Source organism: Myxine glutinosa, chromosome 13, assembly GCF_964187855.1.
Source record: "Myxine glutinosa chromosome 13, kmMyxGlut1.1, whole genome shotgun sequence".
NCBI lineage: Eukaryota > Metazoa > Chordata > Myxini > Myxiniformes > Myxinidae > Myxine > Myxine glutinosa.
In genome coordinates this window covers 351,277-366,702 of record NC_136273.1, presented here as the reverse complement: position 1 = coordinate 366,702, position 15,426 = coordinate 351,277, and the positions used below count along the sequence as shown (strand labels likewise).

General features: G+C 46.9%; 1 protein-coding gene across 1 annotated transcript in view; it reads left to right on the top strand.

Annotated features, from left to right (window-relative positions):
- LOC137414735 (rab GTPase-activating protein 1-like) overlaps nt 1-15,426 on the top strand; it is a 370,611-nt gene that overhangs the window by 87,228 nt on the left and 267,957 nt on the right. Inside the window, exons 9-11 of the mRNA XM_078766930.1 lie at nt 634-800; nt 8,727-8,886; nt 15,189-15,282. Of these exons, the coding sequence (XP_078623056.1) occupies nt 634-800; nt 8,727-8,886; nt 15,189-15,282 (421 nt within the window). The remainder of the gene's footprint in view (nt 1-633; nt 801-8,726; nt 8,887-15,188; nt 15,283-15,426) is intronic.

Sequence of the window (15,426 nt, the reverse complement as noted above, 5' to 3'; positions counted from 1 at the left end):
CTACCAGCTGCCTGGACCCTTCTCTTCCTTCCCACCACCACCACCACCTTTTCATGTAAGTGTGTTTGTTCTGTCCTGGGCGTGTTAATTAAGATTGTTTAAGGTTGCCCTGTGTCCTTTTATTTCCTTCTTTTGTATATTCTTCCTCCTTCGTTTCCTCTTCATTATTGTACAATAAATGCTTTGTTCTTCCTTTATCTGATTTCTTCTCATGCGATCGCTTTCGTCCTGTCCCCAATTGAATATCGGTGGCACGATATAGGAACCGCTTATAATCGGGTCTAGTCTTTGTTAACGGCCTGGGTCGTGGCTCGCTTCGCTCGGCGTGTCCATTACAGCCGCGGCTCGGGTGGGGCTCATTTCCTCGCTTACCGGGAGGCGCTGGTAATTAGGTAATAGGATAAATTGGCCGACCACCCTATTCAGCGCTGACCGGAAGTGACGTCATAGCTCCAGGACTCGGACGGCCAGCTTAATCGGCGAGGGGATTAACCCCCCCTCGGTAAGGGGAGCGCCGTACTCTGAGATCCGCAACAATATATATCTTGCATCTTCACCTGATATACCTGCGTTTCTTTATAATCCACTCAAAGTTTCCCAACATTTGATGTATTTGCTTTCCCTTTGTTCCAGATAAGCCATTGCCTTTGTGTTTGGCTACCGATCTGATAATCTCTGAGGTTAAAGATCCGATCCGTTTCGTCATTGAAGCTCTAGTTCGTGTGTTTTCTTCCACGGAGTGGTTCTGGCATTTTGGAAGACGAAGTGTCGTGGACACTTTCCACCTGCAGCTGAAACAGGTATTATTGGCTGTTGTCCACCCATAGATTTAGTTGTCATTACCCTCGCCAGAGGAGAGGGTATTGCATTTGAGTCCGTTTGTTTGCCTGTTTGTCTGTCTGTCTGTTTGTCTGCACAGAATAGATATGATTTTCTCTGCAACTGTTGCTCCGATTGACAGGAAATTTTCACCATAGGTGCAACTCCACCTGCATAATTTTTAATGATAATTTTGACGTCATAGGTCACATGGTACAGTTGCCATCTTGGAAAACCCAAAAAACTTTGCACCTCTATCTCCAAAAGCACTGCATAGAAAAAATTGAGACATGGCTCAATTTCAAGAACTCTCCATGGGGAATAAAATATGTTAATGATGATGTCATAGGTACCTTTGTTATGACGTCATAATTCAACAAGTACAAAACGTCATCCAATCAGGATGACATTTCTTGAGTGTCATCTGTGGATAAATTGGTGGAGAGAAAAAATAATGACGTCATCGGTTACGTGGTTCGGCCGCCATTTTTTTTTACACAAAAGCCTTAGAAATTCTAAAAACCCTTTTTCTCTGAAACGGCTGAACAGAACGAGGTGAAACATTACATGCATGATTGCATACCCATGATGAACAAAAGGTTTTGTGACCATGGCATCATAGGTCACATGGTTTGGTGGCTATGATTTTTTTGAAGAATAAACCTTTAAAAAGCTACTCCTCCAGAACGGCTGAACAGATCAAATAGAAACTTCACACATATTTTCTCCATGCCTTTAGGATACCATGGTGTCTTTGAACAATTCATACCTCACATGGCTTGGTGGCCAAATTGGATTGAACGACATGTTTAAAAAAATTCCATCTCTTGAACTGCTTAATTGATTGATGTGAAACTTCAAAACAACGTAGTAGTCGTAAAGCGGAACATGTGTTTAAAATTTCAACTTGATTGGTTGTATGGACTGGCAGCCAGGAGTTGTTATTGTTTGAAGAAGACGAGATGCCACTAATATTATCTTCACCAGCTATGTGAGTTTTCAATATACGAGTACATATTAATTATGTACTGTTTTAAGTCAATGGCATCCTGTCTATTAATTACGTACGTTTATTAATTATGTACTATTGGAATGTACCTTTCGACACTTTGGACTGCTGAGACCCATTGGAGATTTGAAGAACCTTTAAGACTCCCCAAGACCCTTAAGACCACTAAGACCCAAAAGACCCTTAAATACCATGAAGAACCAGAGGACCCAAAACACCCCGAGGACTCAAAACACCCCAATGGCCCAAAAATACCCAAAAGAGCCATATTACCCTGATGATCCAAAAGACTCAGAGGATACAAAAGACCCCGAGGACTCAAAACACCCCAATGACCCAAAAATACCCAAAAGAGCCATATTACCCTGATTATACAAAAGACTCCGAGGATACAAAATACCACGGGGACTCAAAACACCCCAATGACCCAAAAATACCCAAAAGAGCCATATTACCCTGATTATACAAAAGACTCAGAAGATACAAAAGACCACGGGGACTCAAAACACCCCAATGACCCCAAAATACCCAAAAGAGCCATATTACCCTGATTATATTACCATATTCGCATGATAATGTAAAGCGCCATGAGGGTAGTTTACTCTGCTTGATGGGGCTATATAAGACTCCTTTATTATTATTATTATTATTACTAGTGTTGGGCTAGCGGCCCAACCTGGTGGAGGCAGGAGCCTGGTGTTGGGCTCGCGGCTAGGGTGCCAGCTTAGGATCCTAGCATCCTGGGTTCGAATCCCGGTCGATCGCTGAATTAACGCCAGGGGGGTTGATTCAGCCTGTCATCCTTCCGAGGTCGGCAAATTGAGTACCAGTTCACTGGTAATTCCCTGTTTGTCGTAAAAAGGCAACAAAAAGGGTTGGCGGCAGGAAGGGCATCCGGCCGTAAAACATTGCTTCAAAAAGGGGACCAAAAAACAACAACAACCACGGTCCCCGAAAAAGGCCAACCCCCGCTTGCGGGGAAAAATGGCCTCTAAAGGTGGTTTTAGCCGAAACCCGTGGAACATCCATGGAAGGGAGGATGTGGTGTATGGATAGAGTGTACCATTATGGATGGCATAGGGGATTTGCTTGTCCGAGTAAGAGTTAGGAAGAAAGATGAGAATCTGTTTGCCGCGTCGCGAGCAAGGCCTTTGCCGCGTCGCGAACGATTTGAAATCGAAGTTAAGTGATTGTTCCCATTTGTATTTTCGTTAAAACTGTATTTATTTTATGGTGTATATATTGTCTCCCGACGAAGATTTTTCGGTGCAAATCTTTTATACTTGTATTGAAAATCGTGTTAATTCGTGTCGTGTCTTGAGGCCTTGTACAGTGTACACTGTACAACCTTGAGGCTTTGTTTTTCTCTCAGCGGTCCGTCGTTTGTGATCCAATAACTTTCGTTCTCTGTTTTCCCAGTCTTTTCACCCATAGCCTACTTCCTTGTGTAAATCTCAACTCAAAAAACAAAAACAAAAAAACATTTCCTTCTCTGTTCTCATTCGTTTATTCATTCTTATTCGTTCGTTCGTTCTTCGACCACGTGTTTCTCCCCCATTTCCCCAGATAGTTTTCACTGTTATTAACCTTCAATGTTTACACTTTCCCCTCAAGTTATGTATTCCGTCATATATTATAACACCTTTTTCTTCTTCTTCTTTAAAAGGCTGCTTTCGACTTGCTCACCAAATCAATTCATCCCAAAAAAAATATCCATCTCCTATAGTGCCTTTTTTCTACATTCCCTAAACTCTCCTGCACTCCATCCTCCATCCAGCGTCCTTAAACGTATTTTTAACTCGAAGGTCACAAGAAACTCGTTTTGCAATAAATGTTCGTTTCCCATAAATCGTACACTTTCTAAAATCCAATCTCACCCCTCCCCTCCAAATCTTCCCCATAACCCCTCCCCTCCAAATCTTCCCCATCACCCCTCCCCTCCAAATCTTCCCCATCACCCATCCCTTTCAAATCTCCCCCCTTGCCCCCTCCCTCCTAAGCTACCCCCTCAACCCTCCCCGCCAAGACGCCCCCTCACCCCTCCCCTCCTAGACTCCTCCCTCACCCCTCCCCTCCAAATCTCCCCCATATCCCATCCCTTTCAAATCCCTCCCCTTGTCCCTTCCCTCCCAAACTCCCCCCTCGCCCCTCCCCTTCAAATCTACCCACCCTCATTGCTTCTCAATTTCCCCCCTCTTACTCCCCCTCCTCAAAGCATCCTCCCCGCTTCTTCCCCCTTCCAACTCTCACCTCCATCTCCCCCAACCTTCTGCCTCGCTCTTCCCCCTCCTCAAATAACACCTCATTGTGCCTGACCCAATCACCATCAAACCTTTTGTCCGCCCAATCCTTCCCTTTCTCCGAGCTATTCTGAAATCTCTGACACACCTTCAACAGCTCTCCCTACCTCTTCCACCTCTTCCACATCGGATGCTCCCCCTTCCTCTTCATTAACGGTATGGACCTCAAACATCCGGGGCCTTCGTTCAAACTTAACTGATCTCTCCATACAGGTTGCTTCTGTCAAACCAGACGTGATCTGCTTAACAGAAACTTTCCTCCTTTATGATGTCTCTGATTCCTTAGTATCTCTCCCGGGCTACTCCCTCCTCCGGTATGATAGACCTGAGCCTCGTCCTGGAGGTGGGGTTGCTATCTTTATCAAAAACTCTCTTCCTCACTCGCCCTGCACTGCACTCTCTCCACCTCACCCCCAGGAATACCTCTGGCTACGGCTTCCCCTTCGCTCCCACCTCTTGTTCATATGTGTGTTGTACCGTCCACCAAACAGTGATGACTCCATGTACATCTCGCTGTCTGATAGTATGGACCAACTTCTATCTACTCATCCCAACTCTCTCTTCCTCATATGTGGTGATTTCAACTGTCATCATGCCAGTTGGCTGGGTGTGGGTACCTCTCTCACCAGCCATGGCTCCTCAGCAAAGGACTTCTGCGACTCACTGGGACTGACACAATCTATCAATTTCCCGACCCGGATCTCAGTCAACGGAACATCTTCTCTTCTGGACTTGGTTATGACTAACTTCCCTGAAAATGTCTGCTGCTCTTCTTCTGCTCCGATCGGATCATCTGATCATGTCCTTGTTAAAGTGGACATCTCTCTGACCATCCTCAGGGAGCCTGCTCCGCGTCGACGAGTCTGGCATTTCACTCAGGCCAATTGGCACGGTCTTCAAGCAGCCATCAATCATCTGGACTGGTCTCCCATTTCTACCACCTCTGACATCAACTCATCCTGGGAATTCTTCCAAAGTAAATTGCTCTCTCTCATGCACAGATTTATCCCATCTCGTCTTCAGTTGTCATACCCTTCCTCCCGTCCATGGTACACGGAATGTTGTGGTAAGGCAGCCCAGAAACAACTTATTTACCTTCGTCTCCTGGAAAGCAAATCCAACGGAAGGAAATCTCATTTCCTTTCACAAAGCCCGAAACAAGTGTGTGTCCACCCTCAGGAGAGCCAGGAAACAATATCTCTCCATTTTCAAGACCGAACTCTCTTATCTGTCTCCCTCTTCCAAATCCTGGTGGCGTCTGGTCAAATCCGTTTCTGGTGTTTGTTCCCCCTCCATCCCCTCCCTTACCTCAAACGGCTACACAGCTGACTCCACACGTGAAAAGGCTGAATGCCTCAACTCTGTGTTTGCCTCTAAATCTTGTGTCCCAAACCCATCCCTCTCTGTACCCACCATACCCAGTCGTACCCTGCTGCTCCTGGACTCCGTGTCCTTTCCTCCTGACAAGGTGGAAAAGTTTCTGTCAACCCTCGACTCTGATTCTGCAACTGGACCCGACGGCATCAGCCCACGGGTCCTAAAATCCTGCTCTGCCGCTCTATCTCACCCTCTCTCTGTTCTCTTCACCCTCTCTTTTGCTCAAGGTCAACTGCCATCTGCTTGGAAATTAGCCAACATCACCGCTTTGCACAAAAAAGGTGCAAAAACAGATCCTAGCAACTACAGACCAATCAGCCTTCTCCCAATTATCAGCAAAGTCATGGAATCCATCATTGCTTCGGATATGAAATCTTTCCTCTTCTCCAATGGCTTGATCTCTGATCATCAATTTGGTTTCAGACCAGGTCACTCTACTCTGGACATGCTGCTTCTGCTGTCTCAACAATGGATGGAGGTCCTCAATGCCAAACAGGAAATTAGAGCTGTCTGCTCGACATATCACGTGCCTTCGACACGGTCTGGCACCCCGCTCTGCTCACCAAACTCTCCTCCTTTGGTATCCATGGAAATCTCCACGCATGGCTGGTGGACTTCCTCTCTAGTCGTCGTCAACGTGTGGCCCTGAATGGGTTTCTCTCATCTCCTCGTCCTGTTCAGGCTGGAGTTCCCCAAGGCAGTGTTCTGGGCCCCGTGCTTTTTCTGGTCTTCATCAATGATCTCTCTGACTCTCTTGAAAATCCTCTCTATCTCTTTGCTGATGACTCCACTCTCTGCCGCTCCATTCCTCTTCCCTCAGATCGGCAGTCTGCAGCCTCCTCACTCTCTGAAGACTTGGACAAAATCACAGACTGGTCAAACAAGTGGAACATGTCTTTCAATCCTGACAAATCTCACACTCTTACTATGTCTCTCCGAAAAGATCGACTGGACAACCCTCCCATCTACTTTCTCAACAATCCTCTCCAAGAAGTTCTGTCGCTCAAGCTTTTGGGTCTCACTATCTGCCATGATCTTTCTTGGGAAAACCACATTTCCAAGCTGGCCTCCAAAGCCAGTCGCCGACTGGGCATCCTCCGTCGTGCGAAGTCCTTCCTCGGCACACCTGAGCTCCTCACCACATACAAGGCTTTCATCCGCAGCTCAATGGAATACTGTTCTCCCCTATGGGCCGGTGCTCCTGCCTCACACCTAGCTCGGCTTCACACTGTTGAAACCAAAGCTTTCAGAATTATTGGAATCTCCCGCGATGAAGCTTTCTCTGAGGGCCTTTCACTCACTCAGAGCAGGCAGGTAGGTGGTCTTTCTGTCTTCTACCGACTCCTCTCCGGCCTTGCACCCCCAGCTCTCTCTGTGCTCTGTCCCCCAAATATTCCTACAGGTCGCACAAGATCTGCCAGCAACCCTCTGATGGTTAAACTGCCGAAATCTCGGCTCTCTGCTCACCTTCACTCTTTCATTCCTCTTTTCTCCCGCCTCTGGAACAAACTCCCTCACTCCCTTCAATCCCACTCCTCCCTCCAGGTCTTTAAAACAGCTGTTCACCACCATCTCTTATCTTCCCCCATCCAAAACCTTGATCTTTTCTACCCCCGCTAATTCACCCCAGATCCACTTTGTTTGAAATTCCAACTTCTTTCCTGGAAGTCCTGGCAGTGTCCATATGTTTTATACCTCTCCCACCGCCCCCTTCCCATGCCCCCCCCCAAAGCCCTCGCCCTCTCTCAGATCTCTCGATGTCTCCATGTCTCTCGGTCCCTGCTCTCAAATGTTGTGTTTGTGTCCTTCCCCCTCTCTCCCCATCTTGTCTACCGCTCCCGATGTTATATGTTTTATGTGTCGGTTTGTCTTTCTGTGTGATTAATGTTCGCTCTTTCACGAGCCACGATCTTGTATACAAAACAAAACAAAACAAAAGAAAAAAGGAAAAAAAGAAAAAAAGAAAAAAAAAAGAGTGCGTATATGAACAACGATCGCCGACACCGGCACAAATGCATGCTCTGGATTGTCCACTCAGTGAACGGCTTGCTTTCGCCTTCGCCTGTCCAATCAGCGGACGGCTTGCTTCGCCTTCGCCCAGCAGACGCCAATACGATGGCGTCGTAAGATGGCGTCGTATCGGCAGTTAATCGGATGCTTTTGGGCCCCAACGTCGGCTAATTCAGATTTTTCGAGTATGGCTGTACGTGATAAACAAAGAGAGCGGTTCGTAGATCGTAAATCCATGAGTGCCGTGGGCATCGGGTCACTGGGTGCGGCGTAAAAGGGATAACAAAGTCGAGTGCTTACGCTATTATTATATAGATTATTATTATTATTATTATACAAAAGACTCTGAGGATACAAAAGACCACGGGGACTCAAAAGACGCTGAGGACAGTCTCATTAAAAAAGTATTTAAAATACAATACTGAATTCAGTTTTATAAAGAGGACGCCATGTGTCACACGTGTCTGATGTAAGTGGGGTTGTACAAAATAATGAAAGAATGTACAAAAAACACCCCACAAAATACACCTCACAAACACGTCCTGACGAGGGTCTGCAATCTTTGATTGTTCTTTCTTATATTATGTTTCGTGGTTGAAACAGCTGATCTCTCTAATCTGAAAGGCATTTACTATAAACTTGGATATATGAGAATTCTGCAGATTTGTAAACACTGTACATTCATTCATTCACATTTCGGAAGAATTGCCTGTGAAGTTGCAAAACATCTGAGGTTCTTCAGGTGGAAAGTTGTTCTTCATACCATGTGGTTCCTTAGTGGTATCTAGATGCTTCCAAGTTAATAGAACAAGACCTGCCTTTTCTTTCATTTATTGCAACCGGTAATTGTTCCGAACCTCTCAAGTTTGAGCTTGAATCTTGTTTTACGATTTACAGCACCATTTTGTATTTAACTCTGCTCGACTGTGAGCATACTCAGAACTTTGACACTACTATTCAAACGGTGAGAGCTTTAGTCCAAGAACGTAGGAGAATTATTTAACAATTTTATGAATCTGGTTGAATGTCTTGAAAACTTCTTTATAACATAGAGGATCTTTAATGTCTTCAACACAATGTATCCATGATATTGGGAAAACGTATTTGTGACAGCACCTGATCCTATCTCCTTACAACTTTCCACCGACAGTTGAATAACACGACTTAATGTGAGCATAGCTCACTTTTCCTTCAAATGTGTGCCATTGTAGGCATCGAGCGGCGAGGAAGGCCTGGAACTGGTGAGGTTGTGGCGTGAGGTTGATGGTCCATCAAGCGGAGTCCCAGCGAGCCCCTCACTGACCCTTTCCGCACGTGGGTCGCAAAGCTCAGCTTACGCTACACCTACAGAGGATGAACATGAACATGGTGGTGGGTCATTTCCTCTCCATTTCTCGGTATACTGGATGTTTTTTAAAATCCCTGTCCACCCATGTCTTCATTCATCATGATGGTAAACTACCATTTGTTGTGGTTGTTGACTATCTCACCACCCTCCACCCCTCTCCCCAACTCACACACTTTGCCTCTTACTTTCCTTTTAAAATCACCCTTTTTAATCTTTTAGCCTCTTTTTACATTATAGTTTATTTTATGTTTCTCTATTTATATGGCATTTTCCTTCTTTCTTTGCTCATCTGTATTAATATTCCTATTTCACTGTCCTAATGTTCCGGTTATATCCAGTTTAATATCCCGGCCGCTGGCTTGGTTTACATTTGTGTTGACCAATCAGCTCTGATTGGTGGAGGTTTGTGGGGACATTCATACAGACAGACAAACGCTGTGCTCGACGGCATTGCCATACCGGCTGCGGTGCAAAAATGTGTGCGATTGGAAAGACCATCAAATCACTTTGCAATGTAGCGGATATAGCAAAATACTTCTGATGGAAGATAATATTGGAGGAGTGATCAGTAAGTTGTAGGCCTGAGTAGGCAAGCAAACTGTAGTGTCTGTAATTAGGCCATGGGCTGCGGTAAGCTCCCTTACTTTTTCTGAAGAACACCGTGGGATCTTTAACGTCCACCAACTAATGCCGACAGACGGCACGGCCAGCTTAACGTCCATCCGAGGGACGGCACGCACACTGATGAATTACCCTGCATGGAAAGCACCAGGATAACAGTTTAGAGCTGGGTCGGGATTCAAACCCAGGCTGGATAGCTTAGACGGTCGGGATTCAAACCCAGGCTGGATAGCTTAGACTGTAGAGGGTTGGGATTCAAATCCAGGCTGGAGAGCTTAGAGGGTTGGGATTCAAACCCAGGCTGGATAGCTTAGAGGGTTGGGATTCAAACCCAGGCTGGATAGCTTCGAGGGTCGGGATTCAAATCCAGGCTGGATAGCTTAGAGGGTTGGGATTCAAACCCAGGCTGGATAGCTTAGAGGGTTGGGATTCAAACCCAGGCTGGATAGCTCAGACTGTAGAGGGTTGGGATTCAAACCCAGGCTGGATAGCTTAGAGGGTCGGGATTCAAACCCAGGCTGGATAGCTTAGAAGGTTGGGATTCAAACCCAGGCTGGATAGCTTAGAGGGTTGGGATTCAAACCCAGGCTGGATAGCTTAGAGGGTTGGGATTCAAACCCAGGCTGGATAGCTTAGAGGGTCGGGATTCAAACCCAGGCTGGATAGCTTAGAGGTTTGGGATTCAAACCCAGGCTGGATAGCTTAGAGGGTCGGGATTCAAATCCAGGCTGGATAGCTTAGAGGGTTGGGATTCAAACCCAGGCTGGATAGCTTAGAGGGTCGGGATTCAAACCCAGGCTGGATAGCTTAGAGGGTTGGGATTCAAACCCAGGCTGGATAGCTTAGAGGGTTGGGATTCAAACCCAGGCTGGATAGCTTAGAGGTTTGGGATTCAATCCCAGGCTGGATAGCTTAGAGGGTCGGGATTCAAATCCAGGCTGGATAGCTTAGAGGGTTGGGATTCAAACCCAGGCTGGATAGCTTAGAGGGTTGGGATTCAAACCCAGGCTGGATAGCTTAGACTGTAGAGTTTTGGGATTCAAACCCAGGCTGGATAGCTTAGAGGGTCGGGATTCAATCCCACGCTGAATAGCTTTGAGGGTTGGGATTCAATCCCAGGCTGGATAGCTTAGAGGGTTGGGATTCAAACCCAGGCTGGATAGCTTAGAGGGTCGGGATTCAATCCCAGGCTGGATAGCTTAGAGGGTCGGGATTCAATCCCAGGCTGGATAGCTTAGACTGTAGAGGGTTGGGATTCAAACTCAGGCTGGATAGCTTAGAGGGTCGGGATTCAAATACAGGCTGGATAGCTTCGAGGGTCGGGATTCAATCCCAGGCTGGATAGCTTCGACTGTAGAGGGTTGGGATTCAAACCCAGGCTGGATAGCTTAGAGGGTTGGGATTCAAACCCAGGCTGGATAGCTTAGAGGATTGGGATTCAAACCCAGGCTGGATAGCTTAGACTGTAGAGGGTTGGGATTCAAACCCAGGCTGGATAGCTTAGAGGGTCGGGATTCAATCCCACGCTGAATAGCTTTGAGGGTCGGGATTCAATCCCAGGCTGGATAGCTTAGAGGGTTGGGATTCAAACCCAGGCTGGATAGCTTAGAGGGTTGGGATTCAAACCCAGGCTGGATAGCTTAGAGGATCGGGATTCAATCCCACACTGAATAACTTTGAGGGTTGGGATTCAAACCCAGGCTGGATAGCTTAGAGGGTTGGGATTCAAACCCAGGCTGGATAGCTTGGAAGGTCGGGATTCAAACCCAGGCTGGATAGCTCAGAGGGTTGGGATTCAAACCCCGGCTGGATAGCTTAGAGGGTTGGGATTCAAACCCAGGCTGGATAGCTTAGAGGGTTGGGATTCAAACCCAGGCTGGATAGCTTAGAGGGTTGGGATTCAAACCCCGGCTGGATAGCTCAGAGGGTTGGGATTCAAACCCCGGCTGGATAGCTTAGAGGGTTGGGATTCAAACCCAGGCTGGATAGCTTAGAGGGTTGGGATTCAAACCCCGGCTGGATAGCTCAGAGGGTTGGGATTCAAACCCCGGCTGGATAGCTTAGAGGGTTGGGATTCAAACCCAGGCTGGATAGCTTAGAGGGTTGGGATTCAAACCCAGGCTGGATAGCTTAGAGGGTTGGGATTCAAACCCAGGCTGGATAGCTTAGAGGGTTGGGATTCAAACCCAGGCTGGATAGCTTAGAGGGTCGGGATTCAATCCCAGGCTGGATAGCTTAGAGGTTTGGGATTAAATCCCAGGCTGGATAGCTTAGAGGGTCGGGATTCAATCCCAGGCTGGATAGTTTAGAGGTTTGGGATTCAAACCCAGGCTGGATAGCTTAGAGCGTCGGGATTCAATCCCAGGCTGGATAGCTTAGAGGGTCGGGATTCAAATCCAGGCTGGATAGCTTCGACTGTAGAGGTTTGGGATTAAATCCCAGGCTGGATAGCTTCGACTGTAGAGGGTTGGGATTCAAACCCAGGCTGGATAGCTTAGAGGGTCGGGATTCAAATCCAGGCTGGATAGCTTAGACTGTAGAGGGTCAGGATTCAAATCCAGGCTGGATAGCTTAGATGGTCGGGATTCAAACCCAGGCTGGATAGCTTCGAGGATCGGGATTCAAATCCAGGCTGGATAGCTTCGAGGATCGGGATTCAAATCCAGGCTGGATAACTTAGAGGATCGGGATTCAAATCCAGGCTGGATAACTTAGAGGATCGGGATTCAAATCCAGGCTGGATAACTTAGGGGATCGGGATTCAAATCCAGGCTGGATAGCTTCGAGGATCGGGATTCAAATCCAGGCTGGATAGCTTAGAGGATCGGGATTCAAATCCAGGCTGGATAGCTTAGAGGATCGGGATTCAAACCCAGGCTAATTGAGCTTGTACAGTGCAAGACATGTGGATCTGATCGACACATAATTACATCATTACAAAATGTGCCCAACAATTATAACCCCTGCGTCCCTTCGGCCTATTAGTATTAGTATGTAGCGGCTACCGCTGGGTATACACAATCGCCTTGCACCTACCGAGGACGCGGAGCGATCACCATGCCGGGCTCGCCCAGGACGCCCAGGAATGCCCGCTCTCGACTTGCGAGGCCTCGTCCGGGACGCCCGGGCGCGCCCGGGCATGCCCGCTCTCGACTTGCCAGGCCTCGTCCGGGACGCCCGGGCACGCCCCCTCTCGCCTTTCCCGGGCAAACGCTCCGGGATAATGTGTATATATATTGCTGCCCGATAAACGGGCTTTTTAGAGTACCCGAGTTGATTTGACACAATAAAGAAACTCGGACGAATTCCAGCTTTTTGTCGCGTCCATTCTTCCGATTTACGTTGGAGCATAGCTCCTACAAATATTAATCTATTATGGGCGATCTCGGTGTTACAGAATGCATAACCTCATCTGTTTGAAGATTTACAAGACAATTCGATAATATAAGAGATTTACGCAGCCGGCAGTCCCATAAATAGTAATTGTAATACATATTATTTACTGTGCGGAGGTGATTAGTAATTATGAAAAATGTGAAACTGGATAGAAAGAGTTTGTAAACATCGACATGACACGTAGACGCAGCGCGCAGTTTAAAATGTAACACGTGGTTCTGCAAGTTACGTCTCGTGCTTCACCAGCTCCGTTGTATTATCTTATATAATTATAATACGCTTGTTACATATATTAATACGCTTGTTCTTGTATCTGTCTGAATAATCCTTCCCACCGATCGGTTGGACAGCTCGTCTGACTCCACCCACTGATCGGTTGGACAGCTCGTCTGACTCCTCCCACCCACTGATCGGTTGGACAGCTCGTCTGACTCCTCCCACCCACTGATCGGTTGGACAGCTCGTCTGACTCCTCCCACCCACAGATCGGTTGGACAGCTCGCATGACTCCACCCACCCACCGATCGGTTGAACAGCTCGCCTGACTCCACCCACCCACCGATCGGTTGGACAGCTCGCCTGACACCACTCACCCACCGATTGGTTGGACAGCTCGCCTGACTCCACCCACCCACCAAAGAACCCGATGAAAAAAAATCTTTCGGCCGCCATTTTAGTGCTCACCGCAATGCGAAGACAAAGACGCCTCGGAGCTTTCATATTCACAATCCTATCTGCACTCCTATACATTTCCCCTTCATAGTAAAACTACCAAAGTGATAGTTAAAAGGATTTTGAGCCAATAGGAGTCACGGGCCGGGTGAAGATCGGCTTCAGCAATCGATCGAGACAACGGTCTGTTAACTTATGCACCACCCAAATAACTATGTGCCATTCTCTCAATTAGAGATTAAGTCCATGTCATTAGAAATTTGTCCGAGGCTTTTATATACTTTTTTTAGATTTTCAATTCAAAACATTCGATATTTGCAAAACCAATATGCTATCATGTGAAATACATTGAAAATTTGTGTGTGAATTACTTCCGGCTTTTAACAGACGCTGAGTAACGGAGAAGAGTTTTCACTCGGTTGTGCATGTGCACTGTCCCTCCACACCCGCTTGAATGAGAGCGGCCATTGTGTAAAGCGAGAGGTTTGGTCACTTTGATGGTTACCATTCCCAGGGAGTTGCTGTAGCTGTGTTAAACAAGCTGACCCCTATGGTAATCAAGGTAACACCGGTCAACGACTGTATTATGAAAATGAGGATTCGTCACTCTCTGCTGCTCCGACATTTGCTGCTCCGACATTTGCTGCTCCCACTGAGGCGCTGCTCCCACTGAGGCGAGTGATCTCACAGGGAAGGTGGCGTTCGAAGCCACGCTCGAGTCCGTGTTTGATCACTGCCCCAGGCGAGATACTCTTCTAGTCTTGAAGGATTTCGATGCATTGACTGGCACTAATACTAATAGGGTTATGAGACCTGTTGGTCCCCATGGGTCTGGAACTGTGAACCAGAATAGCACAAAGTACGTTTACTTCACAAGATGACGTGGACTTAGGGTGGCTGGTTCATGGTTTCAACGCCCACAGTCACATCGCTGGACCTGGTATTCTAACATGGGTGGTGTGGCAAAAGAGATTGACCGTGTGCTCGTTGATGGTGACACTGCGGGGTCTACTGGAGTGCTCGGTTCCAGATCCCAGGAGCATTCAGCACCTTGAGGGCATAGTAATCGAGCGTGTTTCCAAGGCATGGCACATTTGAATAGGCCGAAACAAAATGGCGGCTCAACAACTCAGCGAGTGGCAGTGGGCTGATCAAGATAGCGGGCCGCATATTGGGAAGGCATTTTCGGGTTTTTTCTTATGATCACCTCGTTAATCATCTTCAAAAAGCATGTTATAACACACGCAAACACCCACTTTTCATCCTTACAATCTGTTGGAGGTCCAGGTGTATGCATGCAAAGTTTGGGGCCGCTAGGTTTCATGGTTTTAGAGTTATGGAGGAGACAGACGGACGGACGGACAGACACTGCCTTTTATTATTATAGATGGCATCGTTTGTATCACTCAACAGATGTCACATCATGGGTTATTACATGATCAAGTGACACGATTTGCTTCAAGCAACATGTTTTGATGTGCAATATGTCACCATGATGAACATGTACTATGTAGGCCACTTGACATGTTTTGATGTGCAATATGTCACCATGATTAGCATGTACTGTATAGGCCCCTTGACGTGTTTTGATGTGCTTGTGATATGCATGTTGTGATGTGCTTTGTGCCATGTACAGAAAATGACGAGCCATTGCTCAGTGGTTCTGGAGATGTATCTCGTGAGTGCACTGAAAAAATCCTGGAGGTCTGGTCAGACCTGCTAGCAAAGTGGTGAGTTGTTGCTATCACTTCATAGTAAACACAATAAATACCCCTGATTATATGCCGAATGACCTGATATTCATGTAGTAAACACAATAAATACCTGTCATCACATGATGAAGGACCTGATATTCATATAGTAAACACAATAAA